At 38.9% G+C, this 26,976-nt stretch overlaps 1 protein-coding gene across 11 annotated transcripts in view; it reads right to left on the reverse strand.

The window, feature by feature from the left end:
- MAP4K3 (mitogen-activated protein kinase kinase kinase kinase 3) overlaps nt 1-26,976 on the reverse strand; it is an 84,751-nt gene that overhangs the window by 8,175 nt on the left and 49,600 nt on the right. For 6 of the 11 annotated variants that reach the window (XM_080388651.1, XM_080388647.1, XM_080388655.1 and 3 more), the window contains 15 exons: nt 26,097-26,135; nt 25,741-25,791; nt 22,045-22,087; nt 20,878-21,040; nt 19,804-19,913; nt 17,993-18,034; nt 13,860-13,944; nt 12,676-12,755; nt 9,978-10,038; nt 9,774-9,891; nt 7,094-7,152; nt 4,453-4,556; nt 3,497-3,668; nt 886-954; nt 679-771 (listed from right to left, as the gene is read on the reverse strand). In XM_080388651.1, the coding sequence (XP_080244777.1) occupies nt 679-771; nt 886-954; nt 3,497-3,668; nt 4,453-4,556; nt 7,094-7,152; nt 9,774-9,891; nt 9,978-10,038; nt 12,676-12,755; nt 13,860-13,944; nt 17,993-18,034; nt 19,804-19,913; nt 20,878-21,040; nt 22,045-22,087; nt 25,741-25,791; nt 26,097-26,135 (1,289 nt within the window). Of the gene's footprint in view, nt 1-678; nt 772-885; nt 1,152-3,496; nt 3,669-4,452; nt 4,557-7,093; nt 7,153-9,773; nt 9,892-9,977; nt 10,039-12,675; nt 12,756-13,859; nt 13,945-17,992; nt 18,035-19,803; nt 19,914-20,877; nt 21,041-22,044; nt 22,088-25,740; nt 25,792-26,096; nt 26,136-26,976 lie in introns of those variants that run through there. The other 5 variants (XM_080388652.1, XM_080388650.1, XR_013928339.1 and 2 more) reach the window with 4 other exon arrangements.

The following is a 26,976-nucleotide window of genomic DNA, read 5'->3' on the forward strand; positions in this document are numbered from 1 at the left end:
GCTCCTTGAACTCTGTCAGGCTCGGTGCCATGACCACTGCTGTGGGGAGCCTGTTCAGTGACCTACCGCCCTCTCGGTGAAGAACCTTTCCCTAACATCCAGTCTGCACTTCCCCTGACGCAGCTTCATTCCATTCTGTGCCCTGTCGCTGGTCACCAGAGAGAGGAGATCAGCACTGTCCCCTCCGCAGCCTCCCTTGAGGCAGGTGCAGACCGCGATGAGAGCACCTCTCAGCCTCCTCTCCTCCAAGCTGAACAGACCAACTGACCTCAGCCACTCCGGCTCCGAAGTCTCGCCCTTGAGACCTTTCACCATCTTGGTAACCCTCCTCTGGGCACACTGGAGTGCTCTGATGTCATCCTTATGCTGAGGCCCCCAAACCTGCACCAACAGTCGAGGTGGGGCCACACCACTGTGGTGCACCCCAGCACACCGCTGGCCCCTTTGGCTGCCAGGGCACACTCCTGACTCACTCAGCTTGCCAACAGCTCGAACTCACAGATCTCTTTCCGCAGGACTGCTCTCCAGCCTCTTGTACTCCAGTTTGTACGTATAACCAGAACTACACTGTCCCAGGTGCTGAATGCACAGCACTTGCTTGTTAAATTTCATGACTGGTGATTGCACAGCTCCCTAGTCTACCCAGATATTCAGTATTAACAATGAAACCCAACTTACCTATTGATTCAATCTGAAAGTCAAACGTGAGCTCCGATGACAGTTTGCGGCTGGATTTTAATCTGCCTTGCAGATTCACTATTTTGATGCAGCCTAGGCAACAAATACGATATGTCAACCAAGAATTAATCTTCAATATATGACCTAATTTGAAGACAGACAGTATGCATGTATACGCATACGTATTTAGTTGACACTAAAACTTACAATCCAAACACACCAATATGGTATCTCTCTCCAGCTGTGTTACATGTACAACACTTGCCTCTGTAGTGTCTATAAAAAAATGACAGTGTTAGTTCATAACATAAATCAGCATGAAAACTGAAATGGAAGTTCTAGAGATTGAGACAATTTAATGGGTTAGTGTGTTTTTATCTACTTAAAATAATCATCTTACCAGTGACATTTCTCTTCTCTTAGAGAGGCATGTCCACTTATCCAACATGTTGACTGTGACAGGAAAACTGAAGCTGTAATATTAAAGTATGGACTTAATCCAGCCTTTTCTGAGCCATGTCACAAAAGCAAACTCACGTGTGTATCGCTCTCCCTTTATTCTCTGTTGGCGTCATTTAATGTTGCTGTTGCAAAAAAGGCAGATGTAAGACTGTCTACACTAAACCTGAACGCTGATTCATACCAATTTTTTTTCCTGACTTTATTTCTAAATCTTGCTGGGTACCTTAATATTAGTACTTAGTTCTTGCTGCTACTGTCAGATTTTCCAAAAACAGGGGAGTATTTCCTTCTCCAAACTCTTAAAAGAAGGGCTACCTTCCTCTCTTCTGGGTTACAGCTGCAGCAGTCTCCATCACAGCAAACAGGGGGATCTGACCCACAAATGGTTAGTGGACATGTCAACTCAAAAGAGATGTGTAGTTTTGGTCCATTTGTTTGTAAACATTAAAATTAAACAAAAAGCAGCCCTTACTAATTCAGCATTACTGCCAGCAATTCTATAGGCATTCTTTCATACAGAAAAGTGAAACTCATTAGATCTGTTAGAGATGAGAAATGAGAGCATGTTACCTAAAATACAAAAGCAGCTTTCAGTTAAATATGAAAATCCATGGTCCTGTTGAGAAGCCAAAAAACCTCCTCAAGGATGATGGCAGAAGTGTGCTCCTTGAAACGGTCCCTCCAACTTTTTTTTTGCTGTTTGTCTTGGATTTATGATCTTAACCATTCCAATGCATGATTTTAACCAAAGATGGATATAACCATGATGAAAGCATGCAACAGAAGGACTGAAGGATATACCAACCACATTATGTGATGTGGAACCATGCATTGCAGTGGCTGAAGCTAACAGAAGGATGGCAAGGGGAGAAATGCCCTGCAGTAAGTCTCTGCCAGCTGACTTTTTAAAAACTTCTTAATCACACCTTTACAAAAAATGTCAAACAATGACAAGTACTATACGATGGAAGCTATTTGTGACCATATAGTACATCATCTCCTCACTTAAAAATACTGATTAATCTGTTCCATTGCATTAGTGCTCTCTTGCCAGCAGGGGCCAGGAATAAACCAATACAATATGTGGGTTTAAATTAAGAGTCAAACTAGGAGAAAACAACAACACAGACATAACATGAGAGCACACAAATGATTCAAGGAAGCTAAAGAAGTATTTTCGGAAGGCACAATGCAATGTTAAATTTTCCACATTAAAAAAAAAAAAAGGAACCAGGAAGGGATTACTATTCTTGTATTTACACACCAACGCAGCCAATACTAAGAGAAGAGTGACAACAGGACATCATGGGTCAAAGAACTTCTCTTCAGTGGGCTACTTTTATGAACTTTACTGAAGTCAAACAGTTATATAAATAGACATACAAGTTTGAAAACAAAATGCACTGATTCTGAAGTAGTCAAGCACATTAACTGGTCATTCAGTGATCACTTTTTTTTTTGTAACTACGCTTTAAATTGTGTCAAAATCCTATGCACTTTTCAGCAGCAAGAAAGGCAGCAGGCATCTTCCTAGTGGAAGCTGTTCTTAGTGAAATCCACAGTACACAATGCCAGCACAGGGGTGTGTATAAGTTCATCATGGATCAACCAGGGCTCTATGCCCACTAATGACAAAGCTATTTACTGCTCCTAAACCTGCAAACTATAAACCAGGGTCAGCTCACTACTGTATCTAGGTTTAAGGGGAGAACCTACAACTCTAGAAAAAGTAATTCTTAGCACACTTCCTTCTTAAGAGAATTTCTACTGTTGCTCAGATGGTGGCCTCCTCACTCATGGCACCTAGACCAGTGACGAACAGGTACTTGTCCTCCTGCTACCACTGGTCCTAATCCTTTCACTTTCCATAAACATTGGAACAATAAAAATATGCTCTCTCCCAGCAGGAAGCAGGTAACACCGTTTCTAACCAACTGGTTTATTGCAGGACAGCCAAACCATACCTACAGAGATGTTGAAAGAAACTGCTCAGAATTCAATTCTAGTAAAATCTATCAAATAAACAGAAGTCATGGTGTCAGCGTAGAGCACAGAACAGCACAGGGGGTAATAGTCAAGTACAGCCTGATTTATGGAAATGCAAGAAACCACAACTCCGTCCTCTGTAATACTCAATCTCAAGAAACCCAATCAGTTCAACAATCAGAATCATCAAAAAAATCTGTGTGTGCAAGCAGATACAACCAGATACCCCTTTAAATGGAGAATTTACAGTGATCACTTAGCCTTAATGATTTAACCATTAGTTTTCTGAGAGGAAACTAACCTTCTAGTGCTTCAGCTGTAACAGAAGAGCAAGGAACATTTCTGAATGCCATTACAACAGCATACAAACCTGTCTCTGTAAACCATGAAGAGGTAGAGTTTGGGTTGACAGTCTCAAACTTCACCACCTGGTTGAAGTCTCTTCCTCTACTGACACCAACACAAACTAAAGGGAATTCCTGCTCAGGGACTACCAGCATTTCAAACAATCTCAGTGGGCAAGGTACAGGAAAATCTATATGCTAGATTAAGAAACAAAAATAGGTATTAGAAGGGAAACAAGTTTAGTTTGAGTCACTATCATGTATTTAAACTGTATGGTAAATTTTAAGCCACACATTTTTGTAACATTAAGTTTACTTCTTCAGATACTTCATAGATACAAAAAGCCCCAGTTAAGAAGCTTAGACAGTCTTCATGCTGATATTAAGTTAAAATAAGATAGGAGGTCTTTCATCGTGTGTCCTGTGCTGCTGGCAACAGATGATAAGAGTGCTATACTGATCACAGCTCTCCCTGGCAATGGAGTCTCTTAGTCTTTTTTTCCAGGCTGATCAAGTTATAGCGGCTGCCTCTCCACAAGAGTCCACCCTGGCTCCCTCTCTTCCAAAGGTGACAGATGGGGAGATAACAAGCTGGTCTGGGCACCTCCAGTGTCACAAAGCATAGAGTAAGTGGCCACTTCCTCTCTGACAGGGGAGCAAGCCCACTGTTAACCCATGTTACCACTCCACCAGGTCTCAGTCTGTCAGCCACAGTTTTTTTACTATGCAACTAAAAGGCAATGTTATGGAGAGAAGGGCTTTGCTCTTTAACTGCAGTGCATCACATGAAAAAAAAATTTCTATGAATATTATGAGTCAGTTAACATGTATTATATATTTAAACAGCCAGTTTCTGTTAAATTACATTGAAAATACAAGAAAAGTCTAATAACTCAAGAAATGGCTAATACTCATTCTTAACAAGTTATTACAAGATAAATAGAACTGAACATGAACGTATTTCACCTTATTGCAATATTACCTTGATTAACATAAATTTTTGCATTGGTTCAACCCATTCTAACAAAACAATGCTAGACTGTAGTGCTCCACAAAGGTACTTGTGGCCTGTGTAGGGATTCCTCACTGCCAAAAAAGGAGAGGTAGAGTACATTAGTGTACTAAGCAAATACAAATGATACACAATTTCCAACTAAATAACAGTCCACATGCTTTTGGAAAATACCCACACCCCTAAATCTTATACATAAGGAAGCTGCTGAAAAGACAGCATCCATGCTATGAAAATGGTGACACTGAGCATGCTAGAGCCAGGGTTGCTCTTCCACCTGGCACGAACAGCCAGCAGCTGGTGCCAAATAAGCCAGAATAAAAACTACTCTCACAAGAGTACTGCGTTGTATTTCACCTCTCCAACTGAAAATACAAGTTTATTGTTGTGTTTTCAGACTGACAGGTGGGATTTACTATTTTAGATAGTCCTAAAAAAAATACTGTCAACCACATATACATTTGAAGTATCTTCAATACTTCAAACCCACCATGTTGGTTTATCTAGGCTACCTCCAAATCATCCGGAGAAACTGTTAAAGAATGTCTTTTTCTATGACACACGGTTATCCAGCAGACACTGAACAACTGCTGTCACTTGATAACTGCTCAGCTGTCTTCCAAGCACTGTCACTGTGAGTCTGAAATCCAGGAGATCTGTATTTCTGATGAACACTTCTAGATCAGTAGGAAAATCAGTTGGTTGGGTTTTTTTTAAAGTTACATCATCTATTTCCCCTCAATGGCTCTTCTGCTATTGTTTTTCAAAGCTCAATTAAAAACTGGAAGAGAACAATAAAGTTGCAAAATTGAGAATTGTGAAATCTGAAGTTTCACAATTTCAATTCTACAGTACTGACAAAATTTCACTCCTTAAGCACTGCCAGCATATCCATTAAGACAAACAGGTGTTACCTCACACTTTGTACGATTACATCTAAAGACCAGATTTTAAAGTGCAGTAAAGAGACTGTGGGCCACCAGGCAAGTAACAACATGGTTCAGATAATGAGTTTCTACAGTCCAGTACTGTCTACGTAAGTGAAATATGCTCACGCTACATTGCTACCAAAGAAATCCACTAGTAATCCCTTGATACCTTAAACATCAAAGCTTAATTTAATCAATCCCTGTTCCCAACATCAGTGACACTGACTGCAAAGTGCAGAAATTAACACTTGTCAAGATGCTTAGTAAGGCCAAATTCAGCAGCAGAAACCACAAAACATGCAATTACCAACACCTGCAAGGTGGAGAAACAAGACCAGAAATTCTAATCTTTTTTGCCTCCTGTGGTACTACTGCTTCCCCCAGACCAAAGGGATATTGACATTGCCAGCAGGAACGGAGGCTCAGGCAGCACGTAGTAAGTAGGGCAGGAGAGGGGAACCTGTAATTTCTCCCCTTGGACCTGCTTTTTGCAGCTGTCCTTGTTGCCAACACAATGTTGCCTATCATGCAAGAAGGACTCCAGACTTATTAGGCTAAGCTATCTGAATGCCAAGCCAGCAGACTCCCCCTCATAATGCCAAATCCCATGGCACTCTTGCTAAATTCTCTGCCTGCTAGTGCAGAAACAGTAAGGTTACAGAGGAGCACCCCACTGGCTTCCTCATTTCATAATGAGAGAACTGAAAACATAAGGGCTTCCAAATTAATTTTCATTGCAGAAAGCCAGCGTTTGTACCTCCTCTGATCCCTGTCACTCCACCCCTTTGGGTGTTAACTTCAGCATCGGTTACCACTCGCAGCTTGACGAGATGCCTCAATTAGGGAAAGGCCTGGACATACACAGTACATATTGTTAGCACCCTACCAACACACTAGATGTTGTATCCCAGAAAAAGTCAAGCTTTAACAGGCATGCTAGATGAAGAAGTGACAAAAACCATCAAATTTTTTAGCAATATCAGGAAGATTTTGGTCAGGATAAATGACAGGTGCCTCACTTTCTACCGAGTCTCTGAAAATCTTCCGTATAATACAACTCCTCACACCAAACACATGATTACAGAACACCAGGTGAAACATCTCCGGGGACAAGAGCTCAACCCCAGGAGATCATCCATAGTTACACCTTTCCTGTTTGTATCTTTTTTTTCCCCCTCTCTCCTCTGTGCTCCCATTCTCTTTTTAAAACGTGTCTTAATACAGAACAGCTTTGACACTTCAGTAGCTGGCACTCTGAACACCCTATAAAGGCTTCAGAGACAACACTGTCCTCAAAAAGCTGAAAATACGCCTTGCTTTTTGTCATCCAACATTGGCAACAAACTTGTGCTAGGATCCAGGCTACTTAAGCGTGATGGTAACTTCTTTCAGTCACGCCATCCATGGAGATTAGGTTCTTCCTGAGGGTTGGTTTAAGCTGGACATGTATTCTGCTTCTCTGCATTTCTTTGCAATTGTCTTTATATTTAAAGACTAAATTGGAAAGTTTTCACTGCTTAAACACAAGGACTAACCTGAATGAGCTCACTAACTGCAAATGCATAGTTTCATAATGAAAAAAAGTCTCTTCTCTCTTTACCTCCTAAACCTGACTCAGTAATCTTAACGTTGCCACCCATTTGTACTGCTTCTTGGCATTTATTCTGCAGATCTTTACTTACCAACACAACACTTCTGACACCATTTAGTGTCAGGAATTTTTGTAGACACTGCAAACTTCCTACAAGATATAAATACAGAATTATTGATCAGCTCAAACATTTGAATTTGCTTCTTAGAGTTGGTGGTGGGAAAACTGTATTTGCTCCCCCCACCCACCCACCCAAAATATATTTGTGTATTTTTTCTCAAAACGATATGCCTAGAACATACATGGTGATCCCTCTGTTAGCACTGAGATGCTGCTCGTTATTCAGTGTTACAAACAGTTTAAAAAAAGTCAGGAAGGGAGAGGAATAGGTACCTCAATACATTCAAGCATCATTTACCACTCTCTCTTGATATTTAACTGTATGTATTTATACACATGCCTGGATAGTCTACTGGTACTCCCATGATCATTCTTCTTTGTAATGCTGTAACTTAATGCATCTTGTGCTGGATACTACACAGACAACACAAAGTCCACTCTTGTTCCAAGAATAATATAGTTTGAAGACAAGACATGTGAACCCAAGATGTGTGGCAAATGATGCTGTACTGGATTGTTTGCTGGGCCGCAGTCCTTGCAAACTAACAGCTTAACTTCTGCAGAACTGTTCATAGGCAACAAAGCATGCATTCCAAAAGGAGGTCTGAATGCAGACTGGAAGACAGCTTTGCAAGATCTTTTCTGATGTGCAGGGGATGCTCCCTGAGAAATCATGAAAACAATTACTTGAAAATTTATTAGGTAAGCCAGGGAAGATAATGTTGTTTGCTGGTAATGGGAATCTGTGTTTCTGCATAGACTAGAAGATGACAGACAGTATGGAGATGGCCACAGCAGCCTTGACAGTAAGAATAACTAATTTAATGCTGTAGAAAAGATGGGAATAAGTGGCATGATAGATAGATGCTGCAGTCAAAGCTATGAATTGGGAAACACCTGCACAGCATTTCAAATGAAGCTGTTCAGAAATGACTGATAACGCAGCAGGACTGAGCAGCATAAAAACTGTGGACAGGCTACAAATTTTGGTTGGAGTAAGTAATGGAAGGTTTGACAGCAACTGCTCAAGGACACTCAAGGGAAAGAAGCTGGAAAGGAAACTTACCACAGTATCTTTTGCTACTGAATGTTTGCCTACCAAGAATCATAAATTGAGCTTTTTGCAGATGTATATATGAACCTCACAAGTTATCCCAAATTCTGTTTTGCTTTGCATTTTCCCTGCTGAAAACTTTGCTTTTAACATACCTACATTCTTCATGTAGCACTCATCATGGTATCCAGGAACTTGCTGAAGAATACACTTTGTGGTCTGGTAGGAAAAAAATTATGCTCTTCTACATATTTCAAATGTACTTCTCCCACCTGGCTAAATGTTACTACCCTGATGCCTTACAGCAAGGGATAAAACAGCAAAACAGATTACTTAAATGAATCTCTTCTGCCTTTGAGTGACTGACTTGGCACTTGCACATTCAGGTTGTGCTACATTTTTCTTGGGAAGTGACGTGATAGGACAAGAAATTTTCTGAGCCCGCTGCAAACTTAGGTGAGGTGTCATTCCAGGCTGAATGTAGTCTGAAGGTTTCCCTCACATAAGCCTCATGGTAATTACAGTTATCAGTCCACTGCTGATGCAGTCCTCAAGCCGAAGCCACCCAGCCAAAGTCAGTTTGGAAGAGAGAGGTGCAGAACGGTGGTGCAGGCACACAGAAGACAGCAATTCAAAGCACAGATTATCTCCTAGGTAATTCAGATTTAACCTCTAAGAACACAATTTTCAGACAAGTGTTGCACCACTATGTTTACAGATGACTGAACAAGAAGCCCTTCCTGAATCCAATAATTAAATGTTAATAGGCTGTTAATAGAACCAAAGGTAGCAGAGAATCAGGTCTTCCACAGTACAACTTCCTAATAGAAAGCCTATTATATGAGAAGAAGCAGTGATTCACTACCCACTTTAAGATTCAGAAGTTTCTCTGAAAACTAGATTAGCATCGCTGCCTCCTCCTCTTGGACTTGAATGGGGTCCTAAGGCTCATCTGGCAGCCAGCACTGTGCCCAGTCTCTGGGATTTTGCATGCATTTGTTAGTAAATAAACTACAAAGGAGGGATTGCATGCACAATGTGCTGTAGGCATCTGGGGACAAAAAGTACCTTCTACACTGGCCTGTAAAAAAAGACTAGCTAATGATGAATGCCAAATCTGTAGTCCAGTTCTACTCTTCCCAGCTTTCAAAATAACCCATGAGCTAGCCCATTCCCTCTGCAGTAAAAGATGACACATTCCCACTTTTTTTTTTTTTAATAGAATGAAAAGATAGTGCCCAGAGTAACTAACGTAAGATCACCATTTCTACTTGTCTGAAATATCACAGATACAATACTGACCCTAGATTTTGTTTAGCATCAAGTACAGCCAGGATTTAGCATATTAGACTATACCTGAAAAGAGCTATGCACAGAAACAAAAGGCTTCATGACAAGAAGGTATGATGTACCAAACCCCTAATTTCTATTTCTCTAGTAAGAGTATATTCACATCTTGATTTGTGTAAATGTAGTGGTCCACCCTCTGATTAAAGCTCATCTGAGTTATTCATGACAACCTGTGAACAGCACTCCACAAACATATCCTGAACTCCCAGAATTAAGTATTCTGATATACCTGATGATGTGTATTTACCTGGGAAGTATTCGGTCAGGGAGTTTATGTGCTGGAATAGCAACGGGTAACTTTTGCATTTGCCTTGCATAATCAAAGAGTCCTGGCAGATTATGGGAATAAAGCTGAGAAGCTTTACCTGGAAATTAGGAAACAAACCCACACTTGAAATATGAAACCAAATGTTTATCAGCACTATCACTCAAAGATAGCACAGTAACTTACCAGATATTGATAATAAGCAATTGTTCATGACATATAGCCATGTACACCTTCGAGGAAATAGCTGATAAAGGGAAGGAAAAAGAAAGAAAGAAAAGCATTCAGTCCGACATGCACAAAATGAGAGCACGTTAAGTTGGTCAATTAACATCTGCATGGATGACAGGACAAAATTAACATTGACTTGCTTTTTATAGCAGGAATTAGCTTAAGCCAAGTAGTTTTCACCTGGATTCCAGAGTTAATTCAGAGTAAATCTTAGTGTCACACACTATTTAACACACACATTAACATTTAGACAATTATCATGTTTTATATTCATGTCTTCAAGTATACTATAACTAGCCCACAAGACTGCATTATAAAGATCAATCAATCTTTAAAAAAATTTAAAAAGCCACCAAACTTTCTCCTTCAAAGGTGAAAATTTTAACAACATAAACTTCAGTAAACAAATCATGCTCAACAAACCACAGCCATTCTAAAGCCTGTGATAGTTCAAATCTCTCGAAACAATTAAAACTGGCACTTGAAGGGACTCTCCATATGCATATGATCACGCATTTCACTTAAGCGGTCAAGGAATGCAACAAATGGTCAAGACAGAAGTGTTATTTGCCAAATCCCACAATTACTAGAAAGATGAGGCTGAAACCAGCAAGACAACCTTTAAAAAAAAAAAGTGGTTTTTCTCCCCTCCATCACATAACTTCTGGAGCTTGTTGCCAGAGATCATGGAGGAAGAACATATCAACAGTGTAAACAAGGGATTAGACCTACTCATGTTCAACAGGTCCATAACTGGACACAAACAGCAAATACACAGGGATCCTCCAACATCCTTGATTCAACGACTGCAGTGGAGCCTGAGGGGAACAGCCAGCAGCCAAGCTCATGGGCATTTCCTACTGCCACTTCAGGAAGTAAGACTATTAGTCTAGGCAGATCACTCAGGAGGACATTACTTTTGCTCTTAAAAAAGCCCATCCAAAGAAAAAATCACCACAAAAAACAACAACCCCCTCGCTGCTAGTTTATTAGAAAAATTTGAAGAGATCTGTAAATGGAAAGATTTTTCTGCCAAAGAGCAAGAGATTAATTTTGAAGCTGTGCTAACTCCTGGAAATGTATGTTCTTTCTGCTTTGTCCATTAGTGAAGTGTAACGTAGTGAAAAATAACCAAGGATACTACTTTCGCTTTTATACTAAATTGTATCAGACCTAGAGAGTAAACAATGAAGTCACACACAGAACTTGGAAGTGTTATTAAACCCCTATTGCCTGTTATCATAAATAACAATGTAATGAATGATTAGCACAGAGGGTGTGCATCTATTCCTGAAGTCTTCTCATGACCTAAACACACTGTAAGAAAAACCTACAGTAGTAATAATCTACCAGGCTAGTTGTATCCAAATTTAATGTACACGTTTGATTGACCTTCTGTAGCAGCATAAGCATATTGTGACTTCGTAAGTTTGGATCTGAGGATTAGACAAGAACAGCAATATTTCAGATTTGCAGGTTGTTTGAACCATCGCTCATGTGCCACACAACTGGCTGTTTTCACAAGCATCTCGTCTTGTCTCAAGTGCTTATTAAAACATTTCCCGAAAAGCTCACTAGGCAATGCACTACAGAACATGGTGCTTAAAGAAAACAAGGATGGATATGAGAGCATGAATTACATTACACTGCTTTCCCTGCCAATTAAAAAAAACAAGCGAAAAAACCAGAAGAAAAAAAAACCAAACCCAAAAGAAAAAAACCCACCAAAACTTCCCTTTGTCTACTTGGCCTACAACATGTATTGTATTAGTGACGTTCTCAGGCTAGGTTTTACAACTGCAGTGTAGCAGCAAAAAGGTATCTGAGCTAAGCTTAAACTAGCTAACTCAAGCACCAGTATGAATATGGGTTACACGGAGCTCAGTGCAAGCTAGTTTAGGCCTTCTTCTCAACACAGACATATCTACAACGTCTAGACCCTGGAAGATGAACAAACACCAGTGCCTCCAGCTTACAGTGTGAAGGCTGTCCTTGCAATTTCCTCCATCTTGATGGCAGATGCACAGCTCCCTAAGTTAGGGAGAAGGCAGGAAAGAAAACGAGTCTCTTAGAGGTTAACAAAAGAGCTGGAGAAGACACCATACAGAAAAGCCTGCAACTGGCATTTCCCCCTCCCCAGTACTACCTCAAAAAAAATACTACTTATAAGAATTTGCAAAGACAGAGTTTTAACTGGGTTCAGTAAGCTGAGTCTCATCAGCAAAGCTGCTTTTAAGACCAAAAAATGAAATTGTGTATAAAGGAACTCCTTCCCTTCCCTGCTTCCCATGTTTGTTGCAAACATTCTGTCTTGTTACAAAGCTCTAAAGAAAACAGAAACTTTCATCCAAAATATATCAGGGAAATTCCACACTATTTAATAAACCATTTAAGTGTAGGACAATACACTGCAATTGAATTTCAACACATTGATAGAGGCAGATCTACTTAGACAAGGTTTAGCCTACAAAAAACTTAAACATGACTGAAAGGTATCCTCCATAGTAAACATTTAAGGTAATTCTCAGAGTTGCTAGTGCCTATGTAACTGTAGTGAAGAAATTTCTACAAGGACTGTACAACATTTATCCAAGTGGCTAAAAAAAGTGGCAAAGATCTACTTTTTTTCCAAAACATCAAAACAGAAATATACCTGCTCCATTGATGTTTCATGAAGTTCATTGAGGTTCAGTGTGTAAATACCTTCTTCTGCACCAAATATCAAGTACTGATCTGCAAACACACAAAAAAATAATCTAGCTATCCTGATTTAGGAAAGGTGTGTTTTTTGTAAGAGTATGCAGCTCTTTACCAAAAAAAGACTTCAAAAAAAGTTATACATATTGAAACAAACCAACCTATAATAGTTATGGTGTTTGAAAGCATGGAAAATTAATCTTGCTAAGGAAGCTTAAGTTTGTGGATGGGGCTGTTTTAAGACATTAGGAAAGATCAGTCTTTCTTGCAACTAACAATTGCAATAAAAAACAGCAGTGATACAACCACAAGCAAGAATTCACGTGAATAATTTCCTCATATACAGATCATCCTACTTAGACATTTCCATATTTTTTGTGACATATTCATAGCCTTCTTTTGGAGTACTTCAACAGCAGTATTGACTGGAATGTTTTGTCAGTACTTTGGGAGTGCCTCACTTGTGAACATAACTAATATCCTGAATTGCATTTAGGCATGCAAACAAGACAGACATCTTATATTGCGAGGATGTGAACAGCAAAAGATTGACTTCTGCAATTTAAATTTCAAAAAAACTTCAGTATTTTCTGGTTTACTCGTGTGTATACAGCCTATCATCAAAAGGCGAAATTGCACACAACATGAGTACAATGTTACCAATTATTCCTTCCACCAGGCTATAAAGTACTAAAATACACGCAAAAACAGAGTTGCAGAAACCTGTAGTACCAGAAAGATTTAGGGGGAAATAAATTATTAATAATCATCTGAATTCTAAGTAAATCAATCTCAACTAGGTCCTCCAGCAGTCAGATTTTCAAAAATAAATTATGAGTGGCATCTTGGACTAAAATATTGAGAAGAGTCTCGAATTAAAAACAAGCAAAATACTTTTTACCATTGATATGCAATTTATTCTTTTTAAGCAAAGCTGAAATCTGTGTCCCATATATCTTAACATAATTAAAAAAACCCAACACTGAACTTCAGAGAGCAGTTGTAATTAAAGAACTTCTGCTTATATGACTAAACCTATTTTACAATAATGTGTATTGTAAAAGGAATTGTCTTGCTCATTTAAGCCCTCTTGAAATCCAAGGAGAGGACAACATGGGTAAAATATAGGTAATACACTACCTCTTGTATCTGGATTTATCCATGATGTTGCACAATGAATTTTTAATGGACAGCCATTGAAAACCTTTGAAAAGCAAGCACCCATCTGTAGAAGCAAAACCAATTAAAATGTGACATTTCCAATAGAATTATTTTTACCTGAAGTAATAAAAAAAGGTTAAGAGTACTTTCATTTGCCACATGGGAAGATAATCTCATGCAGACAAGTTGACAAAGGAATTTTTTTAAAGTGATTTTTCCTTTGTGCATAAGACCTTTCTGAACAAACATTCCACAAACAGCACTTCAGAATTTGCTTTTAAATTAGCAATCTAAGCACACACTTACTAAAAAAGGTGAACAACCTGAAAACAGTTCCCGAATTGTGTAACTTTAGAAAGTCTCAGAGAAACTTCATTCTTGCTGTATTTCACACATTTAAAATAAAATGCTAGGTCACGCAAGAGACAAAATCTTAGTCTCAGATTCTCTATTAGTTGTTTCGAATTAACTTATTTTCAATATTGATTGCTTCCCAAAGGGAAACCTCAGGTAGACTCCTTGTTCAGCATAACACTAATAAACTCAGTTTGTCTATGAAGTGTTTTGCATAGTATAATACAAATCAAGCTCGCCATCTTGCCCCTAGTGAAATGCAAGGATTTGTAGGTATTTATAAAAATACTTCGTAAATTTGCTCTAAGATTACATAAAAGCACATGCCAGGGCTTTCTCCTTTCTCCTTAAACATCAACAAAATAATTAATCATCCTATTTTGTTAAGAAACAAGAGGCGATCAATAGTACTGTAGATGATGCAGAAGTAAACAGCAATTAGTGAAGTGAAACATTATTTATCAAATGATGGTCAAACACAACAAGAAGTCATAGGTCAGGGTTGCCATCCTGACTATAAGCAGGTGTCACCTTTACACAAAGCTATACACTCTGTAATATAGCTACAGAATGGCAAGATTTTCACTTTATATTAATACTTTGTGAATTATCAAACTATAAACTGAATTAACCAAATAGCTTTTGTGTTAACATTTGGACGAATTTTTTTTTGTTAACCTGTTGCTGTGTAAGAAAGTCTGTACACATTTTAGTGATTTCTGAACACAGTTTAGTTTAATAAGAAAAGAAAATGAACTTCATAATTAGCCCTTTAAAATGAGAAGCAGCAGAAATTAGATCCTTCTTTGTGCTTCGGACATCTCTCACTCTCACTATAATGAAGTCCATGAGATTGTTCATATATACTGATGTGAGGGAAGAATCAAATTTATTAAGGTAATCAGCAAAACATGAAAGACCCCACTGCACAAAGACAGGGGAAAGGACTTCAGCACTGCTAGTACTGCTGTAGAAGTCCGAGTACCAAGACAGGAGGTGGCTGCTTGCTAGACAATGAGATGATCCTTCTGCAGGTATCTTCACAGGAAGAAGTCTGAAGGAGGGATGACATACACACACCAAAAAAAAAAAAAAAAAAAAAAAAAAAAAAAAAAAAAAAGGAAAAACCCAACCCACCAACAATAAAGGGCTTTTTTGTGGTTTTATGGAAGCCTCTTCCCAAGTGTGCAGGGTACTGAAAGGCACTCAACAGAAAATGACACTCGAAGCACTGATCTCCTAGAATACTGCTGTTTCTGCTGCTCCTGTAACCAGCTATGCGATTCTCCTTGACCCTTTCCAAGCACTGAAGAGAGATGCTGCGCCGTGGACAGAAGCTGTGCTCACTGCTAAGACCTTAGCTGAGCTCTGCAGTGATAAGCTAGATAAAAAAGGAGGAGGATATCAGAGGAGACTAACCATTTTCCTCTGGCCATTCTCAGCCCTGGTCTCCAAGAAGCCTGCAGAGCCAAGATGCCACTGACAAATGCCTCAGAAGGGTAAACAGAGCCTGAGGGTATCATCTCGTAAGTATCAAACAAATCTCAAGGATACAGCTGAGAATCAGACATATTAAACTGAGCTGCTAGTGGGGGAAAAAAAAAAAAAAAAAAACACCCAGAAACATGCAAAAAAGGGTTGAAGCCAGGCTGCTTGATTTAACTGCTGCCATGGAGGCATTTAAACCTCAATGGAATTTCAGCAGGCTGGACATTCCCTCATTGGTAAGATCTAACAGGTGTCCCTGTGCTGCAAGCCACCTAAAACAGCAGGTAAAAACACACTACCAAACTGGGTTATTAAGAAGGGTGAACACAATCTCTAGAGTTACAGGCAAGCATGCATAGATACCATTTTAAACAGAGTCCCAGAACATCTAAATATTTCAGAGGACAGTAGGAACGCAAAACACTTCATACCACTTGGCAACATACTGAAGAACCACAAATAAATCAATAAAAACACCAAACCCAAACAAACAAGAATCAGAACAATGACATACCACAGAAAAAGAACAGAAGAGACTGAAATACTGTTTTACTTGCAGTAGCAGAGTATTTGTTAGGTAAGATTCCCAGGTGATGGTAGGATGCAAAACATGCTCCACAACACAGAAAAGTAACAAGTCCAGTAATCCAAATGACCTGGAGAAAAAACCCTTCCCTACCCAAAATTTCATTATTTGGCAACTCATGGAGACAGCAGGCAGCGAGGAACATGTAAGTGCCAGATTGGTCTTCAACACTTAACAGGAAGGTTATAAAGTTTGTTGTACATAAAAGGTGAAGTGTGATGAGGGAAGAAGAGAGGAGAAAGTTTCTAACCTGAGGACCAGGAGAACCAGAGAATCAGTGCACTACAAATATGCATGAACATGCAGAGAGCAGTCCAATACCCAAAGATTCATTTGATCAGCTACAGAAGTTTCCCTGTTTTAGTCAGTCTCTTTTTACAGCTTCATTAGCAACTCAAAGTCATTCTCTGATGGCCAGTTCCGGAAGTTTGTGGCAAAAGTTCAACATGTATTACTTCATTTTGAGCTAGTTATTTTCTAGCCTTTTTCTCATTCTAGTCACTGAATCTATCATATCTCCCCATTCCTCACGATGATTCAGTTCTTTTCAGTGCTAGGAGTGCTTCCAAATTTCTGTCATCCACTAGTTTAAAGTGTGCACTCCTCGCTCATCCATTTAGCTTGTTATTTACTTTATTAAAGCAGGATTAACCTCAATAAATGATGCTAAACATATCAAGAATTCAGAGCTCTGGAACAATCCTGTGCATTTATGTGAGAGATTACACTTCTAAGGAACAGAAGCATGGTATCTACCGAGTCCGGACTCAGTATTTTCCAGCCATTCTGTATTAAAAAACAAGGCATTCCAGTGGTGTTTCAGGAAAGTTTCATCTCCCTTGCTAGTCCACAGCGGTCCACTCAGGCAACAGTTGGGATGAAACACAACTGTCCTGCTTCTCTAAAGTGGACAGGAAGCAAAAAGTAATACCATTTGCACTTACAAATCCTTTTAGCAATTTTATTTGCTTATCTAAAGACAAGAAACTGTTCTGGCTTAGCAGTAATGTAGCAAAAAGCTTAGTTTAAAATCAGATTAATCCACCATTTTGTGCACAGCACAACTACACAAACGCATGTGCCAGCACTCAAGGAGGAGAGCGGTGAGGGCAGGAAGAAATGGCCAAGAAGAAAGGAAAGACTGGCTCTTCTGATCGCGGTGCTACGTAAAAGCACAGTAACAAGCCCATGCAGACATTACAATGAAATTCTAGTTTGCTTTATGTTATGAAGGTACACACAGATGTTTGTAACAATTATTTCCAGCCCTAAGGCATGTATGAATCCTCTCTTTAGAAGTTTTGAAACCTATAGCTGCACAGCATAAACTTGGAGCTATTTGCAATTCCTGAGAGGCATCAGCCCCTCAGATCAGTTAGTACTTCCAGTACACTTAAAGTACTTCTGTGATATTAGTCACAGAACTCTCATTCACTTTTTAATGAAGCAAGCAAACAAAAAACCTTCCAAAATTTACTTCAAGAGCAAAAAAAACCATAGAAACCCCCACCAATCAAGGGTGATTTCTGAAGTACCATACCTGTGACTTAACACTTCTAAGAGATACTGACTTTTATAATTAAAAAAAAATACTACAAACATTCAAAAAGACACACTTTCTCAGCTTTAGTAAGAAAACATATCCTGCTTCCAACATGCATTTGTATGACTCAGTAATACTCACATGTACTTTAGGTGTGGGAGGAAGGCCGTTACTAAGTGGTTTCTAGAAAACAAAAGTTAAGTTCGTTTACACTCTGGTGCACACATATGCATTAACAGCATATTGTCTCCCTACGTTACAGCATAATCAAAATACAAGTGTAAAAACTTATTTCAGAATGCTGTTAAAAGCACTTGATATATAATTGAGCATAATTATACTAGGAGAAAAGAAAAAGCCAATAATTCTGTCTGCATAACAAATAAATATAAAACACTCCCTGCAGATTTTTTAAGACAATGGAGTTGTGTTGTATATCTCTATACTATGCTAAACGGAAGACACTAGGCATCTAACTGGGACACTCTGCTGTGTCCAATGCCACATGCACTAGATCTGAAAGCCATGGCTGAGCTTTGGCTACAGTCCCGTTTTTAAGCATGAGGTTAGACTAGCGACCTCCCCTTCCAACCAACACTTCCATAATTCTATATGAGCTTCTAACCACATGTCTCTAGTGGCTACACACCACTACCTATCAGTATCATTTTCTTTCATTAAAACCTCTACTGTGATTCCCTAATATCTCCTCAGGGAATGTCTGCATCGTCTATTGCACAACTTTTTCCCATTACAGTGATGCCTGAAAGAATGCCATATCCAGCAATACAAAGTCTAAGCAATATTGCAGCAATTGCTCAACTGTTCAATATTACAGCAGCATAAAACTCTTATTAGTCAATACTAGACCCACTTTCCCATATCAGTACCAATTTCTCCTAGTAAAAACATGCTTCCAATGAAATGTATTTTACAGGTAACACTGGAAACTCCCAACACACAACTGCAAATGCCAAATTCGGAACACTTCAGGAAATTTTATTTTCCAAAGTACTGCCAGTATTACTGGCACTCCCTTAAAGCAATCATACACACAATATTTCTGCTCTATCTCCTCTTCACTTCTCTCAAAAGAGCAACATTTCCAACCTCATCATTAGAAGAGGCCCCCCTAGAGTGCAGTTTCATGTTACATTTAATCTACCTACAGAGGATCCACTCTCTCCTATCTCATATTCCCACTCTGGCTTCATAATAATAATGACCACTCGAAGCCAAGTGCTGCTTTGATAGAAAAACTCACTTGGTAGAAGAAAAGGGGGCGCAGGAATATTCCCTTTCCTCAGCTCACAGCTGAATCAGATTACCCAGTATGAAACCACTTCTCTCCATGAGTGCAACTTTACATGAGTATATGTAGTTCAAGTCTGACACATAGCTCAGGCTGCCAAACCCTGAAAACCCAGAGCTCTAGGGGCCAGCAGCTTGCCCAACTGGACCCTCAATCTACATTTCTCCATTTCCCTCCCCCCAAATACCAAAAAGCCTGTATATTTACATCTGGGCTAGGAGTAGGACTCATTTGGGAACTGCAATCCATCTCCTTTCCCGGGGCCAGTCAAATCCTCCAGCAAGCCATCAGGTGGCAGCATGTTCATTAATTTCCTCATTTACTTAAACAGTCATTGCTCAGTACAACACATTACACCTTTCTTGCGGTTATCTCCCTCTTGTTACATGTCTCTCAGGTATGTGAATACAAACAAGTAAATCTTGTATATCCACGATTATGTTAGTTTCTGATGAAAATTCAATACTGACTCAAACCTCAGTTTAACACTGTATCACAACCGGATGATCTAGCAAAACTGTGCTTTGATTCAAAGTAAACAAGACACTATCCAGTATAAGAGTGTACCCGCCCCTTTTCATTGCACATGTAGAACAGTTGAGACAACTTTAAAATAACACCTAGAAGCTTAAATACCTACCAGTAATTCCTTCTTTTCTTTCCTTGAAAAATCAGTGTCTCTAACTTCATTCTGTTGATGTGGTGATCCCTCTTTTTCACCATTTAACTGTACAGAAGTGACTCCATTACCTAGAAGGAATCGCATTTAAAAATGTGTTCTACCTTCAACTCCACAAGCAGTCTGGCCTAGAAACAATTCTGAAGGCCCAAAACTTCCACTTATGTCGGAACACATTCCAATATGCTGATTTATTTGTAAAGCATGTTATGCTCCTACACATGCACGTGTAACCATCTTGTCACATTCAATCTCAGTTCGTGGCTTTTAGTGATTACTATAACAAGTCTATTGTGGACATAGAAAGGGACGCAGTCGCAATATTAGGGGGGAAAACTTATTTAACATATTTAAAGAAAAACTTGGCTATATCTAACACTTCAATTATCAATTCTTTATAATACCCTTGAGGCATGTCTTCACACTGGATGCTTAAGTGTTACAATCAAATCTGTAACACATCAACTGCAGTACTAAATATGTAGCAAGGAAGAGACAGCAAGGTATCAATTAAGAGTCAGACATTAAGCTTCCTTAAACCAAGCCAGTCCACAAGAACTCTCAAAGCTTCAAACTTCAACAAAAGCATAAAAAGAACAGCCTGAGCAAACAGCAAACACAATTACCTCCTATACTACCCAACTCAGTTCATTACATATAAAGCTAACCTCTATTCTTGACAGGTCAAATGAAAACAGCAGCTGACACACAGGGCCAGAATCAGAAACCTACATACAGGAAAACTTTTTTTAAATCCCTGTGACACTACATTACAAGCCTGTTGCTTAGGAAAGCAATTGTGTCACCAATGGTATCAACAGGAATTGTGTCAGTGACTTTACTAGAAGGTATATTTAACCTTCTTAAGAGTTAAGCACACTTTCTTCATGTATTGGGGCTTTCATGCACTTTCTGTGCCCACCACAGAAAAATTACCACAGTGTTTTAATGTGTGCATAGGTGAGGACATAGAAATAAAATCACATCAGATTATTTAAGAAATATTTGTATACTTCTTGATGTCACTCTTATTACCTAAAGCATTAGATTTCTGTGGAGGTAACCGAGGAGGTGGTGGTCTGGGTGGAACCTGACAAGCAGACTTTGCTGGACTCTCTGATGTTGGGCATCTCTTGATTGTTCCTTGATTATCATTTTCAGAAGAATGCGTTTCTTGGGGGATAAAGATGGATTTAGGCTGGAAAAGACAGTAATAATAAAAACGTAATGCAAAAAAGATTCAAAGCATCCATCCTACTTCTCAAAGAGAAAAAAAAACCCCAACACATGCAATACTTAGATCGTTGAATTTTCACAAGTAAATTGGTAAAGCATCATGTTCTGCCATGTAGATTTCTTTCAAAAAACAAACCTTGTTATTGACAAAGGATGGATTCAAAATCCTTGCATTCAAGTACAGCATTGAACAATTACTGCACATGTCAAAATGCCAGTTTGTGACTACAGATAACCAAACAGGACATTTAAGGAGAAACCAGGAAACATTCAAAGATACAGCCAGGACTTTTGTGTAAAGAGTCCCAAATAGGAGATATAACCACAAAGAGCAACATTGTTTACATGCTGGCTGAACTAATGCTGCTTGTAAAATCCTTAGTTAGGCAAAGAGAGCGCAGGTGGGCAAGTCATCAAACCTGCAGTTTTTGCCCTGGAAACCAACAGCCAGAGGGTTAAAAAAAAAAAAAAAAAAAAAAGTTTTTTTTTGTTTTTATCTTTGCTCATATTAAGTTAACTCCAGTGTGAAAAGATTCACTTACTCTTTAAGTGCCAGCATGCAAAACCTAACTTGATACAGGTATTCTGTAGATACCATTTAGACATAAAAAAATTTAAATTCCAAAAGTTAGCAAGCAGATGCTTTATTTGGCAGCTCCTTATCAATAATTACTCGTGGCACTAAATTTTTTACCTACCCAATTTATCCCTCCCAAAATATCAGCAGTGTAATCAGAACTTTCACACTGACAAACACCCTACAGTGCAAGACTTCATGCAGATTTGCAATTAAAGGCTACAAACACAGAGGTCAGACCTCTAGATATACCCTTGACTTAAAACTTGATTTAAGTCTTCAAGCCATGGCTCAAGTGACAGAACCATCAGTACAGTCATTTAGACGCTTCTGCATTTCTTTATTTAAAGTGCCCTTTTATTCTGGGCAACAAAATCCCCCTCACTTACCTTTGGTGGTAAAGGAGGTGGCACTTTAGGTTTCATAGTAGCACTATAATGAAAAGAAAGAAAACAGATCATTATCCAGTGTAGCTCTTCGAATCTGGCATTGAAGTGTTAAGAAGATACAGGATTTTTTAAACACAAACACCATCAACTTGTCAACAGCAGTATTATATCCAAATAGCTGCATCATGAATATTTTCAAACGTTTTGTTATTGCTCTGCATACCACAGATACTATCTACAAACTCAAGTATCAAGATCCTCCCTAGAGAGCACAAAGTGACATGAACTGCTTTGCTGGAGATGCACATACTCATGCAGAAAAAAGTAGGGAGATGCAGAGCTGGCCTGCTATTTCATCTGTTGAAAGGAGAAAGATTTAGTGAGCTTTTCTAAAGGGCCAACTGTAGGTATACAGGGCTAAGGGGAGTTAAAAGAAAACCGATGAATACCATTCCTTGAAAAATTTACCACTGACTTCTTCAGAAGAGCCTTACACATGAAAGCAAATTCTACCTGCAGTGGACAGCCTACTGTCTGGGTTGGTTTGGTGTGTCTTTTCTTCCATGAGTTTTTTTTTCACAGAAGTCTTGGGTATTACAATTTTTTAATGCAAGAACAATTCAATAGCTTGGCTCAACAGTACAAGATATTAGCAGGAAGCAAGAAAGTGGGAGCATCAAGAGCACTTTTCCTCTGCTGATTCTATGTTTTAAATAATATGCTGCATTGAAAAAAAAAAATCCTAAATGCCGAATTTTATGTTTTTAAAAACTCTTACGCATTGTCCTACTTCCTAATCTTTTGGAACAGAAAATTAGTTCCATTAAATAAATTAGGATTGCAGCTGTGAACACTTTACAGTCTTGCAAAAATATTTTCCTTATTTTTAAAAATTATGTTCCAAAGTTTTGGGAAAACAACCTATTAAGATAGCTGTTTGCTTGTTTACAGATCGACAGCTTGTTGCTTTGCTTCATTCTTTTCAGGAGTTTCAGTCCTGGCATCTTATCACTTGCTTTTACTTCAGATAAGCTGAAAGGTTATCTGAGAATTGGTTACCCTGCGTTGTACACTTCAGCTGCTATGGTGGTAGAAATTATCTTCTCTTCATAACGTGGGAAGAAGCTTAAATCCTCAGTGTGTCCAAACTCCATTTGCATTTTATTTAATATTCTTCCCTGCATCTCAGACAGCCATCACAGTGTTTGTGGGCAGCCAAATGTAAAAACCAAAAAAGGCAATGATTTGGCGTAAATGTGACAGATATTTGTGCAAAGGACTGTGTACCCTGGTTTCAACAGCAAGGTTTATGCACTGTTTGTCACCGTTGATCATGCAGGGCAGTGCCCCAATAATTTCTGCTTTCCCAGTTTACACAGCCAGGAAATTCAAGCATCATCAGCTTTGCCGAACATAAGAAATAAAAAAAAAAAACCCAACAATTAAAAATATAAAATAAAGAGAGAGGATTTTATATTGTTCCCTGAAGCATGTGAATTCTCTGCTATGAATCACCCAGCTTCAGTCATGCAGAGACACAGGTTTGGACTGGAAGGCACACAGGTGCTTCATTGGTTTTGTTCTGGATCTGAAGGGAGAAGTGATTGATGTCACATGCACTCTTCAATTGCAACTCCATCTCACAGATTATAAGTCAAACAAAAGCTTTGAATCTTCAATGGACTCCAGAGAAAGATATCCAAGACCAAGCTGATGAACCAACATATTGCAACAGAGCTTTGGGTTCAAGCAGATACCCAAAGGAAAGGTACAGATGCAGAATCTGTCTGATCCAAGGTTGAGATATTCAAGGCTTACACCTTGAGGTAAGCTTACAGGAAACTGTCAGGCCCTTTCTGTAGGGCAAGAGTACCTTCAGGCCCTCTCCACAGGGCAAGAGTACCTAGGATGAAATATGGGAAGTAGTAAAAAACAACATGACTTTTTTGGTAGACCATCGGTGGTGACTGTCTTTAGGGTCAGACAAATCGGAGCCTCTCCAGAAGCTATCAGGTTCTTTCTCACTTAACCTGAAAAAGAAAATCCACAGAAACGCGACAGAAGCAGCTAAAGCCAAATGCTGTTTGAAAGTTCTGATGGATCTTGTGCGAGGAACGAGGATCCCAAAGCACTGAACAAAGAAATCACTGCAAACACTTCAAGGCAGCAGGGATCAAGAGGTTCTAAGCCTTGTATCATCACTGAAGTCGAAAATACTGGCTGCAAACAAAACAAGAGGGGGGAGGCAGAGAAACAAGCAAAAAAACCCAGGCCCACACAGAGCTGTACACGAAAACCATCCAGAGGTTCGTATGGATGAAGGAACCAAGCTGAGCTGGCTTGCAGCAGTGCAGATATCCAGAGCATCTTCTGCCAGAGCGGAGCTGGCAGTATATGGAGCTATAGGGGACCATTACATCCTACAGTGCTGAAGCCTGAATTATTATTACCAGGTCTATCCAGCTATGAGCAAAGCAGGTTCTCAGCTTGGTCCAAATGCAAGGAAGTAAATCAATGAACAGTGTTATCAACCTCCTCCTCCCCGAAGACAAGACATAGGAGCTTACATTATTGATGAACTACATAATCAATCACACCTTTTTAAAACTGCTTAATAATGAAATATGAAGATCTTATGGAATTAGCAAGGGAATAAAGCCTGCTGAAAACTGTATTATTTCTGTAAGTACTGCTTGTGTCAAACAACAATCATACTTGTGTTTTCTGAAGTTGATCATTAAACAAGGCAAGTGTAATGTAATTACAACAGACACTATCAGTAGCTTTATCTTTCTTGAAGGGGGCTGTCCTTCATGCTCCAGTGACATAACCCACTGCCTTCGTTATATAAGAACAGCAGTGAACTCAGGGAGGGATGGTGGTGGTGGTATTTGGCTCTCTGTAAGAGATGCCCGTTTAACAGGTTTCTAGTATGAAGCAACGGCTTTCAGAATTATCCATCCATTAACAAAATATTAACAAGACTTCTGTCACAGTGGCATCTTTCTTTTTGGTCTTTATGTCATTTTAGGAATGTAAACTTCCAAATACTGGCTGCACATTTTGAATTGTTTCAGCTCTTATCTGTCAATCAAAAGGAGCCCAGGGATACTTATACCAGTAGAATTTACTATGAACATAAACAATTTAACACATGCCTATTTATACTGCCTTCGCAGTCACATAACCTTGCTCCCTCTGTGGTAAGGGAGCCAGCTCTGTTCTAAGATCAAGAACCCATACAAGCATGCTACCAGCTGAGAATGCAGACAGGACAAATTCAAGTCATCTAGAGAAGACAGTTCTGTATATATATTATGTATTTTTAATGAGTTTTATTTTAATATACAGTCATCAGTTCTGAAGACGACACTGGGACTGGGGTCAGACAAATTACCAGCTCGGTGTAACTATGTCAAGATTTTGTTCAATAATAGAAGATAAAAGGACAACTGTATCAAGCGAGGAACAGGACTTTTTTGCCCCCTAATTTATCACAAGTTTATCAACAGAATATGAAAACTTCCAGTGATGTAACCTTGGAACAACATTAAATTTCTATCTTTAAAAATGCTATAGAAGAAAAAGAATCCTGAGCTATCAGGGACAGAACATGATTCAATTTTTTTCCCTCCACCTATTCAAGAATCAGCTTATATTTATCTTAATTTATTTTTACAAGAAGAAAGGACTTACTGTTTAGCATCATCATCTGCATCGTCATCTTCTAAATGTGCCACATGTCCCCTAAGAAAATGAACAAGGTACTATGGCTGAGTGAGTTGTATTAAAATTAGCTTGGCTACTGTGAAAAATTCTAAGCTCAAGGGCTACTAACTCTTTTACAGAATTTTACTGTCTTTTAGCTTTTTATCATCATTACCCTTTAAAGCACAGTTGCAATCCAGACAACTAAGCCTCTCCCATATCCTCTCAACAAGTACAGGGACAAACCAGAACTAGTTGTGGCAGATGTAAGAAATCAACACACAAATGACATTGAAACACACAAGGGCGGGGAGGGGGGAGAAGAAAAAAAATAATAGAATTACCGCTGATGCAGTTCTTCTTCAACTGACTTTAAGAGACTCCTTCAGCATTAAATAAGAATAAGAACACAGTTCAATTGTGGCACACAAACTTAATTATCAAAAGCTAGGGCAAATGCTCCTAAACTATCAATATATAATCCAAAGCATACTATTTCAGCTGTCTTTCAGAACATACATCCAACACCAACATACAAATGAACACAGCTGCCTTTTACAACAAACTTTCATATGCGCTTATTAATTATTGCTATTAAGTGCAGTGGTCCTTGTTCCTTGTACTGTAAAACAGACAGGGCCGTCTTAGTTTGACACAATTTAAAACAAATCCACACTATCCAAGAAAACCATAATCATAAAAAAAACCCAAAAAATCAGATTGCCAAGAGGATTAAACTGCTATTGGAATAAATTAATTCGTCCCCAATTAATTTGTGTAACATTCTGAACTTCTTCATTTCTGTGTCTGTCTGAAAACACAGACAGGGAGGAATAGCAGACAAAACACAGGGATGAGAAACAACAGGATTTCAGAAGAAACCAGTATTCGCATTTTCCCCAGCTGGAAGACTGCATAAAAATATCATGTTCTGTGCTTACGATTTTCTGCATTTTTTTAATGCAGAAATGTTTTAAAGCAAAGCTAGGCATCCCAATTCTGACATGCATAAAAGTAATTAAGAAATTGGGTGGAAAGGAAGAATTATATGGAAAGCTATTGCATATGATTAAAACAACAGAATTATTAAATGTATGAACATGAAGTTAAAAGGACTTCGCTGAGACAGGTTAAGTTTTATTTTTTAGAGCATCTGTAATTGAAAGTGCTTTATACCTTTCTTCATGTTGTGGGGCACTAAGAAATGTCACAAGTGCAGCACTG

Source organism: Falco punctatus (genome assembly GCF_963210335.1).
Source record: "Falco punctatus genome assembly, chromosome: 5".
NCBI lineage: Eukaryota > Metazoa > Chordata > Aves > Falconiformes > Falconidae > Falco > Falco punctatus.